Here is a 22650-nt window from a genome sequence, read left to right on the forward strand (position 1 = left end):
GCTTTCTCCATGATCCAGCGAATGTTGGCGATTTGATCTCTAGTTCCTCTGCCTCTTCGAAACCCAGCTAGTACTTCTGGTAGTTCTCGGTTCGCATACTGCTGAAGCCTAGCTTGTAGAATTTTGAGCATCACCTTGCTGGCATGTGAAATGAGCGCAACTGTACGGTAGTTTGAACACTCTTTGGCGTTGCCCTTCTTTGGAATTGGAATGTAAACTGATCTTTTCCAGTCTTGCGGCCATTGTTGAGTGTTCCAAATTTGTTGGCATATTGAATGCAGCATTTTAACAGCATCACCTTTTAGGATTTTAAATAGCTCAGCTGGAATACTGTCATCTCCGCTAGCTTTGTTGTTACTAATGCTTCCTAAGGCCCACTTGACTTCACTCTCGAGGATGTCCAGCTCAAGTTCAGTGACCGCACTATCATGGCTATCAGGGACATTCAGATCTTTCCTGTATAGTTCTTCTGTGTATTCTTGCCACCTCTTCTTAATCTCATCTGCTTCTGTTAGGTCCCTGCCTTCTTTGTCCTTTATCATGCCCGTCTTTGCACAAAACGTTCCCTTGAGACCTCCGATTTTCTTGAAGTGATCTCTAGTCTTTCCCATTCTGCTGTTTTCCTCGATTTCTTTGCATTGTTCATTTAAGAAGGCCTTCTTGTCTCTCCTTGCTATTCTCTGGAACTCTGCATTCAGTTGCATATATCTTCCCCTTTCTCCCTTGCTTTTCGCTTCCCTTCTTTCCTCAGCTACTTGTAAAGCCTCATCAGAAAGCCACTTGGCTTTCTTGCATTTCTTTTTCTTTGGGATGGATTTCATTGCTGCCTCCTGAACAATGTTACGGACCTCCATCCATAGTTCCTCAGGCACTCTGTCTATCAGGTCTAATCCCTTATTCCTCACCTCCACTGTATATTCATAAGGGATATAATTTAGGTCATACCTGAATGGTTTAGTGGTTTTCCCGACGTTCTTCAATTTAAGCCGAAATTTTGCAATAAGAAGCTCATGATCTGAGCCTCAGTCAGCTCCAGGTCTTGTTTTTACTGACTGTATGGAGCTTCTCCATCTTTGGCTGCAAAGGACATAATCAATCTGATTTCGATATTGACCATCTGGTGATGTCCATGTGTAGAGTCGCCTCTTGTGCTGTTGGAAAAGAGTGTTTGCTATGATCAGCGTGTTCTCTTTGCAAAACTCTAATTGGTATTAATGCAATCTATATCTTTCTCTATTGGCAGCTGACCCAAACAGTGAATATGAGAAGACAGAATTTGTGAACCTGGTGCTGCTTTTCTGTGAATTTATACGGCATGATGTTTTCTCTCATGATGCTTACATGTGCACTTTAATATCACGTGGAGACTTATCTGTCACTGCAGCCTCTAGATCACGCTCTCCAACCGGGGAAAACATGGATGAGCGGTATTCTAGGGAACAAGATGTGAAACTGGAGGTAAGACGTTTGTTGTTTTTTGTTTCTTTGCTTCATATAGGTAAAAAAACCAAACCCTAATGTCCACCCTTTATATTAAAAACTTATTCATCATTGTGTTATCTAGAAAGCTTGTTTTGTGCTTCAGATTTTCAGTGTAAATCCTAATGTAGCCCATTAATTAGAGCACTGCTTTCTCATTATACGGGCAGCATGGGGGCTGCAGTGTGGCTCTCTCTTGTATTGTCAGTATAGTGTGAGCAGTCCATGCTGCTGCGTCTGCTCCCCAGTTTCCAGACAGGAGATACTGGTATGGGAAGGAAGAGCAGTATAGGTTCATCTCATGTAGCCTGTGGCTTTTGGTGTAACTTTGGTGATATGGGATGCAGTTGCCTTGCAGTAGCTCCCATGTCACCAGTGTAATATGAGAAGAGGACCTATGCTTACTGTAAGTTTTATGCTTCTAATTATTAAGAATATAAAAACATAAGAGCCATGCTGGATCAGACCAAAGGTCCATCTTGTCCAGCATTCTCTTCACACGGTGGCTGCCCAGCTGCCCATGGGAAGCCCACAACCAGGACATAAGTGTAACAGCACTTTCCCGCCCATGGTCCCAAGCAACTTGTGTACATAGGCATACTGCCTCTGATACTGGAGGTTGCATATAGCCATCAAGTCTCTTAGCCATTGATAGCCTTCTCCTCCATGAATTTGTCCAATACCCTTGTGAAGCCATCCAACATGGTGGTTGTCACCACATCTTGTGGAAGTGAATTCTGTAGTTTAACAATGCACTGTGTGAAGAAGTACTTCCTTTTATCAGTCCCACTATCATGACCTGGGGTTCTAGTATTATGAGAGAGGGAGAAAAATGTTTCCCTATCCACTTTCTCCACACCATATTAAAATATTTTTTCATCTTCCCAAGTTATGCCACTAAACGAGGTGTTAATGTGTATGTAGAAGTAATCTGGCACAATAAGCTTAAAAGGTTGATTGTGGTTCATCATGCTTCAGGGTGGCAAGGGTGAATGAATGAAAAAATGCCAGTTGCATGTATAACCTGATGTATTTGCACTTAGGTAGCTCTGCTAGATCAAGGTCCCTTTATTTACTGAAGTCAATAATAGAAGCTGTCACTTTTGCATTATTTTATATACCTTAAGGATGTACTCCTTAAGGCTTGGACCGAATTTTCATCTGAACTTTAGTGGCTATTTATTTATTTGTTACATTTCTATACTGCCCAATAGCTGAAGCAATCTGGGCGGTTCACAAAAATTTTGGCTTCTTTCCCCAAACCCAACCCATCACTGGGTGAAATTCAATGGTGTTCATCCACCAGTGGAATGGACAACATTGAGGGAATGGATTTCCCCCTCTCGTTGCAGCCCCCCTGTGCCCCCAGAATTTGCTCTGTGAGGAGGAGAGGGAAGGGAAGTCCTGTGGAAGTTGGATATTGCTCATTATTTGGAACCACAGGAAGATCTATTTCCAGCTTTTACTTTTGCAAGGTTTCATTGCAATAGCAGCACTGCAACTGTTTACTCTATAGATAAATTGTAATATATGGTGCCTTCAGCAAATATGTATCCCTTTAGAGATGTCAAGATGGTTTCACTACAGCCTTTCTCTAGTGTGAAGTAACTGATCCCATAGCAAAAGCAGATATTTCCTGGGAGATTACTTCTCCGTTGTAAACAAAACATGCAGTTTGTGGAATGGAGTCTCTCTGAGCTTGTTATCATTATTTTTTTAAGTATGACTTCAAAAAAAGAACACTTTGATCACTAAGTATGTTGGGAACAGAAATGTCTTGTTTAATCTAAGGAATAATTTGTATTTTGCATCTCAAACTGGGTGGTTCTATTCACCCAGGGTTTACAGCATACCAGGGTTTATGTCATACTCTGACTGGTGTTTCTTTTTCTCTTCGGTGATCATTAGGAGCATAGTATTATGGAACATATGTACATTGACTCGGGAACTACTAATATTTTTGATGACGTAGACAAGAATGACTTTAAGGCAGACTTTGGTTCGGAATTTCCAGTAGGTTTAACTTCTGATTTTTTTAAAAAAAGATACATTCTTCATTTTGCTACATACACCAGCATGATCTGACACTTGGAACACTCTAACCAATCTTTTCTGCATTTCTTTTAGTATTAGCAGAGTATCTCACCTCTTTTCTCCATAGTCAGCTTCCTTCTTTGAAACAGCATCATATTGTTAGGTTTACAAAAGCTGCCTCATCTGTTTCCACTGTGGTAACCTTTGCACCACTCCCACTGTGTTCAAAATGCCACTTTCATGAACACATCATGAGTGCTCAAGCATGACCTCATATCCCATATACTTACTCAGACCTTTGTGTTCACCAATTTGCTGCTTGAAATGTTAACACAACTTTCTGACAATGTTGGTTTTTGCCCTTATTTGTTCAGGTGGTGTGGATGGCTAGGATAGCTACAGCACTGTACTACCACAGTAAGCATTCACAATGACAGGATCCTAAAGAGAAGTGTTCTGAACATTTTGTGATCTCTTGAAATGGGCACCGTTGAATAGTCAGTCATCAGTGGCCAGAAGGAAAACAATGTCCCAGAGATTAATGTTCTCTCATTGCATAAACAGAAAGCACTTTAAATCAAACTATTTCAAACTTCTACAATGTATTATAAAAGAGTAGTGTGAACTTGGTCTTCCTAAAATAGGAAGTATTAGTTGATAAATGGCACCGAAACACTGTAATATGTGTGTTCTTGAAAAATCTTCCTCTCACCCCCACCACCCAAGTTCATTTGCACTTATGTGGGGCTTGTTCAATAATTTCACCCCTTAGTTCAGTCCAAGGGAGCATTCAGATTAAGTGTGTGCTGGGCTATTTTGGATGTTTAGATCAATGTCAAGTGCACCATAAAATGACTGTGAATGTCATCACTTGATTTGAAAATGTGCAGTGAAGGAACTAGTTCTCTGAATCTACCCTGAATTTCTTAATAGCTGAAAATGGTCTTACTAATAGTTGCATGTTCATTTAACCAACCATGAAGATACTCCGTTATGACTATGCCTTCTTTATTTACCTGGATGACAGGATGAGTATGGACATTAGCCTTGTTTTCTTGGCGTTAATGGCCATGATTCTGTAGTTGTGCTTCTATTCATTCATTCATTCATTCATTCGTTCGTTCGTTCGTTTGTTTTTATTCATTACATTTATATCCTGCCTTTTTTCCTCCTTAAGGAACCCAAGGCAGCATACATAATCCTCCTCCTCTCCATTTTATCCTCACAACAACAACCCTGTGAGGTAGGTTGGGCTGAGAGTCTGTGACTGGCGCAAGGTCACCCAGTGAGCTTTCACGGCTGAGTGGGGACTAGAACCCAGAACTTCCAACTCCCAGTCCAACATTCTAGCCACTACACCACCTTTCTCTTCACTCTACATCCAGGCCTAGAAGTATTGCATTTGCTCAGTCTTCATCCACCCTGTAGCCCAGGAGCTGACTGCAGGAACAGGGAGGTGTTAGGTTGGACAGAGGGCACATAGTGAATGTGATCCCAAAGAAAATGCATTTGAAAATAAGATTGGCTGAAATCATAATCAGTTATTGCTTACAAATAAAGGATTTTGTTGTATCTTTACTACTGAGCACTAGTCCTCACCCTGTTACAAGCACCTCTTGAAAATGCAATAAAAATGGTTTAGTTGCATATTTCAAGCCAATTAGACCTAATTTTCATTGGCATACATCAACAGTACCTCTTTTGAGGTAAAATGAAGTAATATTTGTAAAATATTAATATTATTAATAATAATCAATTAAATAATGAATTGGTCATACCATAAATTGCACAGATATTCTGTTTACAATATTAAATGTTTGTTTTACATGGCATAGATTTTTTCTCCAATGCCTGGGGAGTCTTGTGAGAATCTGAATTCCATATCCATACTAGACAGAAGAATTGCAATGAATAGTGAAAAGTCTATGAAGAGGGAAAAAGTGAGGGAGCTGATCTTTCCATCAAACTACAATCTTCTTCGCCATTTGCAATATGCAACACATTTTCCTATACCCTTGGTAAGTAACCATTTTCCATTTTTGAGGAATGCCAGTTTTTACACTTGCAGACCAATTCTGTGATGTTTACTAGGAAGCACATTCTACTAATTTTAATGGGCTTGCTTCCAGCTAAGTGTGCATTGGACTATATCCATAATCACAAATAATTCAGCTGGATTGGGGCTCATTCTTTTTCTGGCTTCACCTTGCTAAGTCTCTTTGAAACAGTGAAAGTTAAATAGTTGTGACTAAACTTATGCATTGGGACTTAGTCATGATTAATTTTACCTGGGTTGGGATTTATATACCTGGATTATATCTAAATGTATTTAAAATATTATATTGTCTGTCAGGCATGTCATGCTCTTCAAACAGATGCTATCTTCATGTTAATTGTATCCCATTTGTTGTTTGGTCCGCAGGGATAATCATTCTCCTGTGCTGGTCAAACTCCCTGGGTCTGTTCGCATGATCATGGAAGGGGAAATAAGCCACTGTGGCATTTCCCCCCTCTGTGATCGTATGAACCTGGTCCTTGTGTCTCAGCAACAGACTTTCTGCTCCACTTAAGTATACTTGATAAGTCCTTGACATGGATATGCTCATGGAAACATGAAAAAGGCTAATGTTCACAACCTCGTTCTTAAGAGAGAATAACTGTCTGGTGTGAAAGCTGTTGGCTATATTTTCATCTCGTGTGTCTGAAAGCAGTTGATAATTCCACTGAGCATAGAAATAATTTCCAATGTGATATTGCCTTGATGGATTTCTTCTCCCTCTTTTTAAAGCATAGTTAGAAATTATAGAAAGCAGAAATCACAGGAATATTTTGAGTAAATTAGGATTGGGGTCTCCCATGTTACATATGATGAATAGGTTAGAATCAAAGCATATATTTAATTTTCAAATGCTTGTCTTTTTAGTCAGTTGGTATGATTAATATTTTAGATATTTGAGTACAGGCCCAACTAAGCATCTATTGTGCATAACAAAAGTGTGTGTGTGTGTGTGTAAGAAAGCACCTTTTTCTTTGAAATTGAGAGTGAAGCCACTTTGGGAGGGGGCAAGCTGGAGTTGGAGACATGAAGGGCAGAGATAGGGTTTATTATTATTTATTTATTTAAAACATTTGTATACCACCCTATATCATTAAGATCTCAGGGAGGCTTACAGATAAAATCACTTTCAACAGTATAAAACAAGAAATAATTTAAACAGCTAAAAGCATATTAAACCATTAAACAAGCTAATACCAATTAAGATCTAAAACAATAAAACAGTTAAAACAGTTTGCTACTTTAGGGAATGTATTTAGCTCTCAAAGGCTTTGGCAATGTACATGCCAATCGGGCCTCCAAGGGGAGGACATTCCACAACTGGGGTGGCACAGCAGAGGAAGCCCTCTCCCACGTTCCACTGTAGTGTATGTCTCGCACTGGTGGGATGCAGAGGAGGACCTCTCTAACAGATATCTCAGTCCTCGGGCAGGCATATATAGTTTAAGCATTTCTTTCTTCTCATTTGTCTCCAGCTTCTTCTCTCCACTTCCCAAAGCATCTGTTCTCTTAATATCAGTATTCCTGCAGGGTTTTGTTACATGCATTTGTATGTAATGTTAGGCATTAAAGCAGCCTTCCCCAACCTATTGCCCCCCAGATGTGTTGGACTGCACCTCCTATAATTTCCAGCCTGCATGGCCAATGGCACATCTGTCCAACACATATGGATGGCACCAGGTACTGGAAGGCTTCCCTAAAGCGTGGAAATCTGTGGATGAGCTTCTGATCTGGTGCTTCCTATGATCAATTTATCCGAGTCATACCTTAGAAACATCTGTGCTTGAGGTCTTTCTGCACAATTGGTCAGGTCATGCCCATTGTTTTTACTTTTGCTCCCATAACTGATGCTTTAGCAATAATAGTCGTACAGCTGGGGAGTGAACAGAGATGTGGTGTCTTTGCACAACTTTATGTAAAAAAAAACAAAGTTCATAATGTGTCGATTCAGATTTGTACATTAGCAAATCCTGTGCTTACACAATCCTTCCTTCCTCCCCCCCCCCCCCCCGCCACACTCCATTTGATTAGTAATGTCCAGGCTTTTGGTAATCCATAGTTAGCCATTGCATATGAACGGGAAAACTGAGGGATGCCAAAAGATAGGAAGTTACTAATCCAGTAGAACGCAGTAAGCATGAAGCATCATAGAATCATAGGGTTGGAAGGGGCCTACAAGACCATTGCGTCCAACCTCCTGCTCAGTGCAGGAAGGCTGATTCCCAGGCAGTACTCCATCCAAGCACTAACCAGTCTGACCCCGCTTAGCTTCTGAGATCAGACAAGATGCAAAGGTTCTCAGCTCCTAACATATGTTCACTGGGGAAAGGGTATTTTCAGTGGTAATGTCCTAATTCTGGAGACGATTCTGTTTTTGTGTGTGGCAGGTGAAACATTTATTATCCACAGGGGCTGTTTAAAGTTGGTCACTATCCACTCTTCATGTTCCATTTTTTAGGCTACTTTCTGCTATTTTAGTTATTGTATTTTTATGATACAAAATTATTGTTTTTTACTATTTTAATTGTAAGCCACTCTGGGATTTTCACTGTGAACTGAAGGATGTGGTATACATTTAATAATAATAATAATTCATTTAACACCAAACCGTTGCTTGACATTACATCTGAACTGATCCAGTCTGTGCGCTCCTGTGAGTTCCACTTTGTGTGCGCAACTCTGTAAGCAACCCCTTCTGAAAACATCCTCTTAAAATGTTCACAAAGTGTCCAAACATGCCACATCAGCTAACTGAATGTGATTGAGTGAGGAGTGAATAGGAAAAGAATTGTCACTTGCCATTAAACACTTCAGAACAAAACTCAATGTATGCCTGTGACACTTGTGCAACAAAATCCTATTCAGCAATAGCAACTAGAAATGGATATATTATCTGGGGTCTCACTCATTTCCCCTGGTATACAGTGTAGCACTTCGCTCTGAAAATGCAATGCTTCTGTAACCAAAGCTCTACCTGAAGGAAAGGTGTGGGGACTGTGCATAACAACTGGGAGACAAAAGCATTTTTAATTTGAAATAAATTGATCATCTGGAAAGGCCTGCGGTCTCTCAACTTGAAACGCTGAAGTACTGTGTCTGTTCTCCATACATCTCCTGATCAACTGGAAGGACATGTTTATTTTTACGTGATCCAAATGTCTTAGTCACTTTCAGTCTAAATGTCTTTGAAAGATAATAATACAAAATAGGATCAAAACACAGATTTGACACACCAAACAGCAGCGTGGATTCTTTTGCTTTAAAGAGGGATTGTCTGAGAGAGCAGTCTGTAGTTATAGCTTTGCTTTGGCTCAGAGTATATGGGATCCGAACAATATGGTAAGGAGCAAAGCATATGATGTAGCTTGCAGTTACTAAGAATATGTTCACCAGAGCTTTTTTTACATTGTGGTAGCTTTCATTGTATTTGTTTTGATAGAGTAGTCTGATCACAAGGCAGTTAGAAATTAGCACCATGGCTGAAAAATTTAGGAATATTATAGTACATATGAAATTGGTGAACACATGCCAGTCTCTTCCCACTTTTGTTTTGAAATCAATACAACCTGCAGTCGGTGTTTCTTTGATTTCTTTGATTGGAATTGCCATGTTTGGCACCATGATCAAGAGAACCATTGCCCATACTACCGCCGATATCATCTTGGCAAAAACAGGTTCCTGGATGCGAAAAATCTTGCACTGGTGTATTAACTGAAGGCAACGGTCCATGCTTACAAATCCCAAGAATATGATTGATAAGTACATGTTGATATAGATCAGGCAAGCTGTGACTTGACAATGGAATATTTTCAGTTTCCAGGGGGCAACTCCTAAATCAACAATGATTTTCATGGGCAGAGCAAGGGTCAGCAAAAAATCTGCTGTTAGGAGGTTAATTAAGTAGACATTCATGCATTTGCGATTCTCCTCTCTGTGTGTGAAGGTCCAGAGAGCAAAGCAGCTTCCGATGAACCCAATAAGAAAGATCAAGTAATAAAAATAAGTAAATGGCTCCATTTCAGAATAAACATTGCACTTCGTGAAATTCGTTAAGGACATCTTAACTGCCTTATAGGACAGGCAAAGTGTATGTGTTGCTCTGAGGACCAAAACCTGTGGATGCAAAAGAGAGACAGAGATAGAAATAAAACAAAATTAATTTCTATGAACCATGTTAGAGTAAACGATCATCCTGATTTTGTTCTGTCTTAAATTTACAGTGTAGCTTTTACTGCCTGTTGCACACTCCCTCAGAAGTGAGTTCCATGACTGAGGTGCTCCTGCAGCAAAGGCCTTGTCTCTTGTACCCAATAATCTAGTATTTTGTGGTGGTGGGGCACCCAACAGGTCCTCTGATGAAGATTGCAGGTTACAGGCAGGCTCATATGAGAAAATCTTTCAGATATCCTTGCCCCAAGCCGTTTAGGGCTTTATAGGTCAAACCCAGTCCTTGAGGTCAGAAACAAAGTGGAAACCCGTGTAGTTGGTTCAAGACTGTTGTTATATGGTACAGAACCTCCAGCCCATGAGCCTAATCTGGCCCATTGGGCACCCCAAACCAGCATGTGCAGCCCCTTGCGGTGCCTCCAGAGGGCAGGGCTTAGGCTCCAAGCCTTGCCCCCGGGAGGAATTTGAGACTGAAGATAACAATGGGGACTCACCTACTAGTGTGTGCCTCTGCCATCTCCAAACCCAGTTGGAGACAGCAGCAGGGGCATGAGGGGAGGTGGGTATTGGGACTCGCCTGCACCAGGGAAAGTGGCCACTTTTCCTATGTGTGGGCGAGTCCCCTTCTGCATAGCCCACCCTGCCTCCTTTCTGCCTCCATTAGAGAAGCAAAGGGGACTCTGCTTCTTCTTCTTTGTGTGCCCTGCCTCCTTCTCCCATTGGAGGAAGGAGGCAGGTCACCCAAAGAACAGGGAAGAGCCAACCTAGAGTTTGACCATTGGAGGAGCAACGGGGACTAGATTGTCTTAGCTTTGCTGCACTTAGGCTAGAGAGCAAATGATATCAGGTGGGTGTGGCCATGCCAACTGACACCAGGAGCATGGCCGCACACACCTGGTATCATACAGCCCATGGAGGGCTGGGTGGGTGGGGCCATCTGGCCTCCCACCCAAAATTAGTTCTGTACTCCTGTTATATGGGCTGTAAAGTGCGTGTCAAACAATCGTCTGGCCATTGCAATTTCCACTTAGCTCTAGTTTCCAAACACTTTTCAAGAGCAGCCCCACATGGAGTATGTTACAGTAATCTAAATGAGAAGTAATCAAAGGAATCACTGTGGTTCGCTAAACCTTCCACAGGAAAGGGTGCAGCTGGCTCACCAGCAGTCACCTGGCACTCTAGGAGCAATGCTGGGTCCAGACACACCCCCAAGCTGCAAACCTCGTCCTTCAGAGGGACTGCATCCCCATAGGGAATGGGCCATAAGAGACTGAAAGTCCTGATTTGGCTTGTCTACCGACCAACAGAGCCTTCGTCTTGTCTGGATTGAGCCTCAGTTCATTTGCCCATATCCAGTCCTTCCTTGCATCCAAATGGTTCAGGACTTCTACACCTTCCTTGGCATCAGTTGAAAAAGAGAAAAAATTGCATGTCATCAGTATAGTGATGAGACCCAGACCCCAAACCATTGATGACCTCCTCCAGCAGCTTCATGTAGTGTTAAAAAGCACAGGGCACAAAATAGAGTTCTGAGGAACCCCATACTCCAACTGCCACAGGGAAAAGCAAATCCTTCTGAACCACCACAAAATGGTGCCTCACATCAGCCAAGCATACCACACGGAAACCATGATTGATGATATCAAATGCTGCTGAGAGTTCCAGCCCAAACAATAGCACTCCCCAGTTCCTAGTGCAGGTCATCCAGCAAGGCAACCAGGGCTGTTTCAGCCTCCTAATCAGACCTGAACCCAGATTGGAAAGGATCCAAGTAATCGGCTTCATCCAAGAAAGCTTGGAGTTATACCACCACCACTTATTCGAAGAGTTTACTTAAAAAGAAAGATTAGGAACTTGCTGATAATGTATCTAGGATGAGGGAATCCAGTGCAGACTACTTCAGCTTAAGTCTTACAACAACTTCTTTTAGAGGAGTTGGAACATAACCCTCTTTCAAAGAAGGATTTACAACCTCCTTCACCCAATTGGTCAGCTCTCCTCTGACAGTTCTTATTAGCCAGGATGGTCATGGGCTAACAAAGCAGTGGTTGGTCTCACTTCTCCAAGCAATGTGTCCACATCCACAAGCTGAACAAAGTGAAGCTCATCCCTTAAAACTGGACAAGTGGTTGCTTCAGTTACCTCATTACAATCTATTCTCAATGTGGAATCCAAGTTGGAGCAGATAAGAGCAATTTCATCAGCCAAGTATTTTGCAAATTCATCACACTGGGTTTCTGAGGTGGCTCCTCACTACGAAGGCCCCAAAGGGGCATGTTCTGTTGGATTCATCCAGAGTCTTAGTGACCCCCCCCATGCCCCCTCTTTGATGAGCTTCTGCCAGGCTTTGAAAACCTGGTTGTTCAGGTGGCCATTTGGGGTGGGTTAGGTTTTTTTTTTTTAGAGCAATGTTGTTTTGTTCAGTTTATGTAAATTTGTTGTATTTCTTGTTGTTTGTATTGTACGCTGCCTAGAGTGGTCAGGTAGCCGGCCAGATGGGCGGCTAATAAGTCTAATAATAAATAAATAAACCATCACTCTAGTCATCTACCTAACTGCAAACCTAGTAGTGTTTATATTTTCTGTTACATATTACATTTTTTGTACATGGTCTTAAGAGGTTTTTAAATTAAGATGCAAGAAAGGTCCCCCACTCCGAACATTTACATAACATTTCATATTTTCATAATCTAATTTTCTGTAGAACTAATCTGTTTTGTAGCAGTACTGATAGTAACCACTGTTAGAGCATGCACACTGAAGAGGAAATGGTTATTTTAAACATTTCTAAGAAATGAAAGCAATGTAATGGTTCACAGATGAAAAAAACGGAACCCTGAGCTTCCGTTTATTGTATCGTACAGATCTTTCTCACATCAGCCTCATTGTTAGTATTGAAAGCCTCTTGGTGGAAGTTTAGGTTAAATGTTGCTTGAATTGTAAATGAGGGCAATTATTGTTATAGCATCAGTCTGCAGTTTGGGGCAATCTTTTACTTTCAATGCAAGTGATTTTAAGCGCTATCTTGCATTATGTGTGAATATGCATATATGCCACCTTTTTTCGGGATAGATATAAAAGAGGCAGACACTGAAAAATGGGATTAAACAGGACACAGCCTTAATGAAGAAACCTCATTTATAGAACTAGCTAATGAGACCAGTGCTGTGATATAAATTCCCCATTAGAGTCACCTGCAACAGATCTTAATTGTACCATACCTTCAATACTGGAAGCAGCTAGTCTTCCTTCGTGAGCTGCTTTAGCCGTCTAGTTATCTGCTCACACTCCCTTTTCACTCAGTATTCTTCTGTGCTAGTTCTGCCAAAGTTGTGACAAAAATTAACAAAAGCGCAACCAAAACAGACAAATTTAACAAATTAAAGCTCTCATGATCAACCTAGACCCCATCAAGGAGAGGGAACACTCCAGGAGAGGTGGCAAACACACACCAGCCCATGGACCATGAGTGCCATTAACTCCCCCCTTAGCCAACCCCCCCTGCCTACCATAAAGAATGACAAGCCATTGCCCAGGGTCCTCTTTTATAGAGTTGGATGGGTTCTTCTCCTGCTTCCCTAATGGATGCCAATCTGATTGGACATCACATCAGCTTTAAGAAGCTCTTGTGAGAGACTTTGGGATAAGCCCCTCACATTTGATAATGTTGGAACATCTCTGGCCTCAGCTCTTTCTTCATGCCCCCGTAAAATGTGGCCCTGCAGAAATATGAGTGGCATCTTTCAGTGAGTAATTATAATGATGAATCATGAGAGTCTGATGAGTAAATGATTTCTAGATCACTAGCATGGAATATATGGTGATTGCTCTCATTCTTAATGGTGTGAATTTTATGGCTGAGCCACACATGATGTGGGAGGTCTACAATCAGCTCTTCAGATTTTCTCCCCCCTACCCTCTCTCATTAAAATGGCTGCTAAGGAGCTTTGTGGAGAAAAAGGTCCAGATCAGGGATGGGCAACTTATGGTCCTGCAGATGGTATTGGACTGCAACTCGTATCATCTTCACCATTTGCCCTGCTGCCTAGGGCTGATGAGAGTTGCAGTACAGCAGCATCTGGAGGGCCACATCTTGCCCACCCCTGGTCTAGATGTTCTATTTGTGTCTTCTCACCCTGCAGAGTTAAGAGCAGCTTCAGGGATGTGTGTGATATAGATTGTGGTCACAGAACTGCGGACAAGGGTTAGTCCCCTTGTCCCCCAGTGGCCCTACTCTGGTAAATTTGGAGTTTAACATTTGTGTTCAACTAAAAAGAAAAAGAAAACACCCATTCAGGCAATCCTATCATGGGTTATATGGACAAATCTCCCATGTCAAGTGTGGTTTGTCTTTCTATTGAACACCAGTCTGCTATTCCAACATACCAAGGATAAAAATCTGTATGTTCCACTGTACTGGCAATGAACTATCCACTTCTCAGATCCTTGTGGTGACATGAGTACTCTAAATTCTGCTGTTAATTCTGCTTGACCTCTCATCGGCTTTTGATACCATCAACCTTGGTATCCTCCTGGATTGACTTTGTGGGATGGGCATTGGAGACACTGTGTTACAGTGGTTCCAGTGCTACCTATGGGGCTGATTTCAGAAAGTAACACTGGATGACTATTCCTCGGCCCCTTGCCAATTGAGCTAAGAGGTTCCACAGAGTACTGTCTTGTCCCCAATGTTGTTTAACATCTATATGAAGCCACTGGGAGTGGTCATTAGGGGTTTGAATCCAAATGCCATCAGTATGCTGATGACATGCAGTTCTATCTCCCTGTGACATCTGAATCAGGAGAGGCTGTGCAAGTTCTGGATCAGTGCCTAGATTCAGTAATAGGCTGGATGAGGGCCAATAAACTGAAGCTGAATCCTGGCAAGATGGAAGCCCTGTGGGTGAGTGTTTCCCGAGTCCAAGGGATAGGTTCATTGCCTATTCTGGATGGGGTTGCACTCCCTTTGAAATATCAGGTTTGTAGTCTAGGGGGTACTCCTAGATACATCATTGTTGCTGGAGGCCCAAGTGGCCATGGCGACTCAGAGTGCCTTTTACCAGCTTTGGCTGGTTCGCTAGCTACGGACTGGGACTGGGATAGCTTGGCCGTGGTGGTACAGGCATTAGTAACCTCATGCACTGTATGTGGAGCTGCCCTTAAGGCTGGCCCAGAAGCTGGAGCAAGTGCAGAATACAGCAACTCAGCTGTTATCAGTAGCTGCCCCTTTTCAGCATGCAACTGCTTTGCTGAGGGAATTGTACTGGCTGCCTATTTGCTACCGGCCCAGGTTTATGGTTTTAGTACTAGTGTACAAAGCCCTAAACAACTTGGGATGAGAATACCTGAGAGAGCGCCTTCTCCCTTACCAATCTGCTGGGTCACTGAGGTCATCAGAGGGCATGTCCCTGGTGGTTCATATTGCAAAGAATAAAAGGAACCTGGTGGTCGGAGTCTACTACCGGCCACCCAATCAAGGAGAAGACAAGGATGAAACTTTTGAAAAGCAAATAGCCAATGTTTTAAGGAAGCATGATGTAGTAGTAATGGGGGACTTCAATTTCCCCGATATTTGTTGGGAGACAAATTCTCCAAAACATGGCCCCTCCAGGAAATTCCTGACTTGTGTGGCGGATAACTTCCTCCTACAGAAAGTAGAGGAAGGAACTAGAGGATCGGCTATCCTTGACTTGATCCTAACCAACAGAGATGACTTAGTGGATAAAGTAGCAGTTACAGGAACTCTGGGGGAAAGCGACCATGTTGTACTTGAGTTCTTGGTTCTAAGGGAAGCAAAAGCCGAGTGTACTCAAACGCGTACCCTGGATTTTAGGAAAGCTGATTTTAATAAACTCAGAACAGTGATCAGTAAGGTCCCATGGCAAGCAATGCTAGCGAGAAAAGGAGTCCAAGATGGGTGGGAACTTTTAAAAAAGGAAATTCTCAAGGCACAATCACAAACAATTCCAACAAGAAGAAAAGGTGGAAGACAACAGAAGAAGCCAATGTGGCTTCACAAAAAGCTTAGGGATGACCTGAAAACAAAAAAGGACACATATAGGAAGTGGAAAGAAGGCCAAGTAACAAAGGAAGAGTACAGGCAGGTAGCACAGAATTGCAGGGATGGCGTCAGGAAGGCTAAAGCGGAGAACGAGGTGAGGTTAGCGAGGGATGCTAAAAACAACAAAAAGGCTTTCTTCAGTTACGTGCATAGTAAAAGGCAGAGGAAAGAAATGGTTGTTCAGCTATTAAATAAGGAGGGCAAAATGATAACAGAGGACAAAGAAAAGGCAGAGGTGCTCAATTCCTACTTTGGCTCAGTCTTCTCCCAAAAGAGGGTCTATGACCCCCCTGGCAAAGGCGAAGTACAGGCTGAAGGGGCAGGATTGCAGCTTGAGATCGACAGGCATATGGTCAAGGAACACCTCATTACTTTGAATGAGTTCAAATCTCCAGGGCCAGATGAACTGCATCCTAGAGTCATAAAGGAACTGGCAGAAGAACTCTCAGAACCGCTGTCTATTCTCTTTGAGAAATCATGGAGGACCGGGGAAGTGCCAGATGACTGGAGGAGGGCTAACGTTGTCCCTATCTTCAAAAAGGGTAAAAAGGAGGAACCTGGGAACTACAGACCAGTCAGTCTGACATCAATCCCTGGGAAAATTCTGGAGCAGATCATAAAGCAATCCATCTGGAAGCACCTTGACAACAATGCCGTGATTACTCTAAGCCAACATGGATTTGTCAAAAACAAGTCCTGCCAGACAAATCTGATTTCATTTTTTGATCAAGTCACCTCCCTTGTAGACCGTGGGAATGCTGTAGACATCATATACCTCGACTTCAGCAAAGCTTTCGAGAAAGTGCCCCATGATATCCTGATGAGCAAACTAGCTCGAAGTGGGCTAGATGAAACAACGATCATGTGGATCCACAGTTGGCTACAGAATCGGACTCAAAGAGTGCTTATTAATGGGACCTTCTCAAGCTGGGGAGAGGTAACGAGTGGGGTACCGCAGGGCTCAGTCCTGGGCCCAGTGCTCTTCAATATTTTTATTAATGACTTGGAGGAGGAGGTGCAGGGAATGCTGATCAAATTTGCAGATGACACAAAATTGGGAGGGATAGCTAATACGTTGGAAGACAGAAACAAAATTCAAAGTGATCTGGATAGACTGGAGTGCTGGGCAGAAAACAACAGAATGGCATTTAATAGGGACAAATGCCAAGTTCTGCACCTAGGAAAAAGAAACCAAATGCACAGTTACAAGATGGGGGATACGTGGCTCAACCACAGTACGAGCGAGAAGGATCTTGGAATTGTTGTCGATCACAAGCTGAATATGAGCCAACAATGTGATGTGGCTGCAAAAAAGGCAAATGCTATTTTGGGCTGCATTCATAGAAGCATCGCTTCCAAATCCCGGGAAGTACTAGTTCTCCTCTACTCAGCACTGGTTAGGCCTCATCTGGAGTACTGTGTCCAGTTCTGGGTACCACACTTTAAGAAGGATGCAGACAAGCTGGAGAGGGTTCAAAGGAGGGCAACAAAGATGATCAGGGGACTGGAAACAAAGCCCTATGAAGAGAGACTGAAAGAACTGGGCATGTTTAGCCTTGAGAAGAGAAGACTGAGGGGAGATATGATAGCGCTCTTCAAGTACTTGAAAGGTTGTCACAGAGAAGAAGGCCAGGATCTCTTCTTGATCATCCCAGAGTGCAGGACACGGAATAATGGGCTCAAGTTACAGGAAGCCAGATTCCGACTGAACATCAGGAAAAACTTCCTGAGTGTCAGAGCAATACGGCAATGGAACCAATTACCTGGGGAGGTGGTGGGCTCTCCCACACTGGAGGCCTTCAAGACGAGGCTGGACAGCCATTTGTCAGGGATGGTCTGACTTGGATTCCTGCATTGAGCAGGGGGTTGGACTCGATGGCCTTGTAGGCCCCTTCCAACCCTACTATTCTATGATTCTATGATTCTATATGGAACCATGGCCCAGCTGGAATCCACCAGAAAAGGAGCCTTCAGTGTAGTGGCCTCCTTCCTTTGGAACACCCTGCCTTTGGAGGTCAGACAGGTGCCAACAATGTGTTGCTTTTGGTGCCTCCTGAAAGTATTATTTCAGGAAGCCTTCCTCAAGTAACCAGCTGTGGTTTATCAAACTTGGTTTTATCAGAACTCTGTTTCTTTAAAAATAAATGAAAAAATTATTTTAACATGGTGCTTTTATTCTAAATCCTGTCTGCTGTTCACTGTTCCAAGGTCTTTGGATGTGGAGTAGTATACAAATACTGTAAATAAATAAAAAACTAAAACAATAAAATGGCACATACTCTAATCAGCCTGGCAAGGCATTGGTAAGGTATCTGGAACCTGTTGGCAGATCCTACCTGCTCCCAGAGTTACATAAAGTATTACTTTCCAAAAGGAAAGTTAACTCTAATATGTAGTAAGTATGGGGGTACATGAGAGTGTGTTACCACAGGGCTATGGCTATATTACTGCCCCATATGATCTGTTCTAACAGCTCAGAAAAATCCCTAGCGAACTGCCTATTTTACTCAGTATGAGGAACTCATTGCCACTAGTTTACAGTGGCTTTCAATCACTACATTTTACAGAAATACAATTTTAAAGAACATTTTAACATAACATTTAAAATACTGTCTTAAACACAGTATTTGGGCAGTATCCAATGCTGTCACAGTGCTAGTGTGGCAACTAGCGCCTAGCAAGTGCTAATGACATTGTGCTGCAGAAACCAGTGATAGCACAATGTTATTAGCCCTTGTTAGGCAAAGGGAAAAAGTCACAATGCTTTGGCAAGCTCTGCCACCAGAATTCGTTGGCAAATCACTGCTTTTGTCCTTTTCCTAGTGAGTGCTGCCGATGTTGCGCTAACGTTGGTTTATGCTGGCACAGTGGCTTTAGCACTAGTGCTGTTACAACACTCAATACTGCCCAAATTCTGTTATTCTTAAAATCAATATGTCAGTAAGAGCTCACTGGAATAAGGTCACTTTCATTTGCTCACAAAATGAGTGAAATGTTGGAACCTGGCAGGCCTTCCAGCGAGAAGAATTGTACAAAACTCAAAAGTAATTATGTGCATGTACTAAGGTGACTAGGACAAATCTTTTTCATGCTGAGTGAAGTTGAGCATTAGATCCTTGGGCCGGTGCCATATGTTGTTATAGTGGTGTGGCATTTCTTAAGATACGTTGCAGTGAATGCAATCAGACGGTAATCTGGCAAGTTTGCAGGCTAACTCCAATAGTCTCAAGGGAGTTGTGGTGCTGGACTTAATACATGACAGGGTTGATAGACGTGGAAAACGAGTTAGATCTATCTATCTATCTATCTATCTATCTATCTATCTATCTATCTATCTATCTCATGGCATTTTCATTCCATCCATACCACGTGGAAGTACGCTGCTTGCTTACCTTCGCATATCTCTTGTGCATTTTTACTAGTAGCTTACAAAGTTAGATACTTCCATTAAATCTTAGTAATCTAAAGGATCTAACCCGAATACAGTGCTAGAAAGATTGTTTGATTGAATAAAACTGGTCAAATGTTGTAATATTTCATTTATTTTCAGCAGATTCTAACTCTGAGGGTGCTTCCAGACAGATTGCTCCTAGTGTTACCAATGAAAAGAAATTGTGTGGCTATTGTCTTTATGTCCTCAATGGACTTTCTCTAGTAAGAAATAGATGGAGGAAAACACAGGAGGGTTACAAATGGAAGATATTGTTGACTGCACCCCTGTAAAATTCCATGAATGAGGCAGGGTGATTGCATAATAAAAGTTTCATCTGGAAGCACCCCGGTAATGGGAGCGTAGTTGATACATCTCACATTTAAACTTGTATTTTTAAGTGGTTTAAATAGTTTTAAGCCTCTCACTTTTACTGTACTGCTGTTTAGATTTTTTAAAATTGTATAATCTTTATGTACATCACCTTGAAATCTTCTTTGGGATGAGTGTGTGATTTATAATTAAAATAAAGAATAAATTTTTGACCGATAGCAGGGAAGAAACTGCTATGCTACCTCACCTTTGTGACTGACTTGGGAAAGTGGGGCTGTGAAAGGGCTAACTATGGTTGGAACACCATATTCTTCCTTCTGAGAAAAAGGTAATCACTTTAAGGCACTTCCAAAGGGAATTGCATTGTGGCCCTAAACCAGCGAATGCTTGATTTATCAGCTCCTTGCACAGAAGAACTAAAACCGTGGTAGCTTTTCACAGCTACTGCCATACTTTCATTACAGGACTAATATCTCCTCAGTTATAAATACTGACAACCTGCACAGCCTGTATTTTGTATTTGCAGAAATGATCATAATGGTAAGCATTTAAAAAGATACATACCTTCTTTATTTGCTGCTGTAGTCTTGGAAGCATTGAAGGTTTCAGTTAACTGTTCCGTTAAGTGTTGTTAACTGAGCTTTTTGTGCAGTGACATGCTATTATTTCTTCATCTGCGCAACTCTTCTACTGGCTTTCTTGCTCTTTATTTAGTTGGCAGCTTGTAAAAAAGAAAATTTCTTGTGGCTTTCAAAATTTGCAAGATGACGTATATGAAACCAGAAATTGACTGAAGGGGATGTGTGTGTGTGTGTGTGTGTGTAAGTGCGTGCAAGCTCTTCTTAAACTGTAAGAAAAATAAAAGTTCAAAGACTGTGTGTTGTGGAATAACACCCCCCCCCCCATGGCAGGGTGGAAAAGCAAAGCTTCTGAAGCAACTTGTAATGCCATAATTCACTGCCTCCCCCACCCACAATAAAACTGCATTAGTGGTGGGGAGGAAAAGAATTTGAGAGAATGAATTTTTGAGAGGAGAGGATGCTGGGAATCTTTATTGAGAATTTAATTTTTGGAAGATGAAATTATTTGGAGGGAATCTGGATAGGAAATGAATATGAAAAAGGGAAATATTTTCCGTACATGCAAAACAGAAGAGTTGTGCTTCGGTTTGCTTGTTGCATGAGAATATAGTTAGATGCCTGCTGACTCAGACCAGGGGTTCAATAGTTTTATTTCCACCAGTAACCAGTCAGGTACCTTTGGAAGTTCAAAAGCAGAGAGCAAAAGAGGTGATGTTTTGTTTGTAGCATGTGATGAATATAAGGTAATGTAAGGTAAGCTGCCTCTGAACATGGAGGCTTCATTTAGGTATTATGGCTAATGCATGGACTTAAGACCTATTCTCCATGCATTTGTCTAATTAATTTTAAAGCTTCTGAGGGCCAGAGCAGACATTACTTTAAATCCATATCTTGCAGCTATATCCTTTTTCATTTTTACTCTAGAGTAGCTGCAGGGGACCTGATCCAGATCATGCCTCCTGTGCCAACTCTAGAGTAAAAATGAAGGGGAAAAAAAAAGCATAGCTGCTAGATATGGATTTAAAGTAATGTTTGTTTTGGCCCCGAGTTACACCATGTGGTGGTGAGTTCCATAAGCCAATTATGCAATGCATAAAGAAGTCAAAAAAAGGTGTTTTAATTTATTTCTGCGAGACATGGTGGCTGCTTCTGCCACCAGGAGAAGTCGGGAGGGCAGAAGGAGAGAAAAACAATTCAGAACATGGCATACCATGGCATTGCAATGAACATTGGGTCAAAGGAAAGTGGTACTGTGGAGTAGTGGTTAGAGTGTTGCACTGTGATTTGGGAGATCCAGATACTCATCTCCACTTGCCCATGAATAAATAACTGGGTTTGATGATGTCCAGGACCCAAATCTTACCACTGTTTTGTGCTCATTTTGCAGCTTTGGGTAAGCAGTTTTTACATATCTAGTCTGGCATTGTTTCTAACAGTGGCCACCCACATGCCCCTGGGAAGCTTACAAGCAGGGCATGAGGCAACAGCATTGCCCTCTTTGTTGCTAACACCAGGTATTCAGAGATTTACTGTCTCTGAATATGGAGGTTCAATTTCACTATCATGGTTGATAGGTGATTCCATGGGCAATGGTGAAGTAGGTTTGGGGAGCTTTGGGTCAGTCAAGCTGAAGGAAGGCGTATTGAGAGTGGGTTGACAGAATGGGTAGAATTTGTAGCACTCTTTTTTTGGGGGGGTAAGCAAAAAAAAAAAGGGGGGGGAGCACCAGCTGCCACTAGGAACAACGCAAGAACTGAAAACTGAAGAAAAACAGCTGCCACTAGGAATAAGCAAGAACTGAAAACAGAAGAAAAACAAGAATGCTTCCGACAGTGCTGACCACAAATCTTTACTTTACCACTAGAGGGTGCTGGATCTCTGCCTCCCTGACGGATCTTCCCTTCTGTCAAATCTAGCCATTGCTGCAAAAGAGCCCATTCGAATTCTAAATGATTGTGTATGGAAATCATAGAGTTTCCAGTGACATATTGTTGAGATCCAGAAATGGCACCTTGTAATGGAGGGCTGTTCTCTTGGCCCACCTAACTTTGAGGACCAGACCTGCCCCCTCCCAAATAGCTGAATCTTCTAGTCTTCCATCTATTATGAGCTGCTGGTTACTGTGGGTCTTGCTTTGATGCCTCTTGCTCAGGTTCTCTCAATAGATCCCTATTATGGAACTCTGGCAAGAGAGTTAATGGAATTTTGCTGTGCCAAGTCAGAATTGAGCTACACCCATATTATAGCCAAGCTGACCCCAGCGTGGTGCCGTCTAAGATATGTTAGACTACAACTCCAATCATCCTTGGGCATTGTGATAATTGGGTATGCTATCTGGGGATTATGAGAATTGTAGTCCAACACTTCTGGAGGGTGCCAGGTTGGGGAAGCACTCACTCGTCAGTCTACACACTTCCAGTTGGTCTCATTCCTCCTTGTTCTTACCTTCTTCTGATGTGAAGGGAGCAAACATCACCACTACCAAATTTTCAGTTGTGAGGGAAAGCAG

General features: G+C 42.1%; 2 protein-coding genes across 3 annotated transcripts in view; one reads left to right on the forward strand and one right to left on the reverse strand.

Annotated features, from left to right (window-relative positions):
- Positions 1–22650, forward strand: part of MED12L (mediator complex subunit 12L) — a 262912-nt gene that overhangs the window by 76258 nt on the left and 164004 nt on the right. The window contains exons 13-15 of the mRNA XM_084847292.1: positions 1244–1458; positions 3388–3492; positions 5349–5531. Coding sequence (XP_084703418.1) covers positions 1244–1458; positions 3388–3492; positions 5349–5531 — 503 coding nt within the window. The remainder of the gene's footprint in view (positions 1–1243; positions 1459–3387; positions 3493–5348; positions 5532–22650) is intronic.
- GPR171 (G protein-coupled receptor 171) lies at positions 6611–20240 on the reverse strand. Of its 2 annotated transcripts, XR_014789607.1 has the most exons (3): positions 20125–20240; positions 12958–13057; positions 6611–9682 (listed from the first exon to the last, which is right to left on the reverse strand). XR_014789607.1 is itself a non-coding variant. In XM_084847289.1 (2 exons), the coding sequence occupies exon 2, from the start codon at positions 9626–9628 to the stop codon at positions 8639–8641; it is 990 nt and encodes a 329-aa protein (XP_084703415.1). In that variant the 5' UTR covers positions 9629–9682; positions 12958–13044; the 3' UTR covers positions 6617–8638. The 2 variants fall into 2 exon arrangements, 1 of the variants encoding a protein (XP_084703415.1); XM_084847289.1 differs by lacking the exon at positions 20125–20240 and having other exon boundaries at positions 6617–9682; positions 12958–13044.

This window comes from Heloderma suspectum, chromosome 3, assembly GCF_057233095.1.
Source record: "Heloderma suspectum isolate Gila_16-S chromosome 3, 16-S_ref, whole genome shotgun sequence".
In the NCBI taxonomy this organism is placed as follows: domain Eukaryota; kingdom Metazoa; phylum Chordata; class Lepidosauria; order Squamata; family Helodermatidae; genus Heloderma; species Heloderma suspectum.

What these genes read in the sequence shown, in the direction of transcription:
- GPR171 (XM_084847289.1), bottom strand. Translation starts at nt 9,628, where the DNA reads ATGTCCTTAACGAATTTCACGAAGTGCAATGTTTATTCTGAAATGGAG.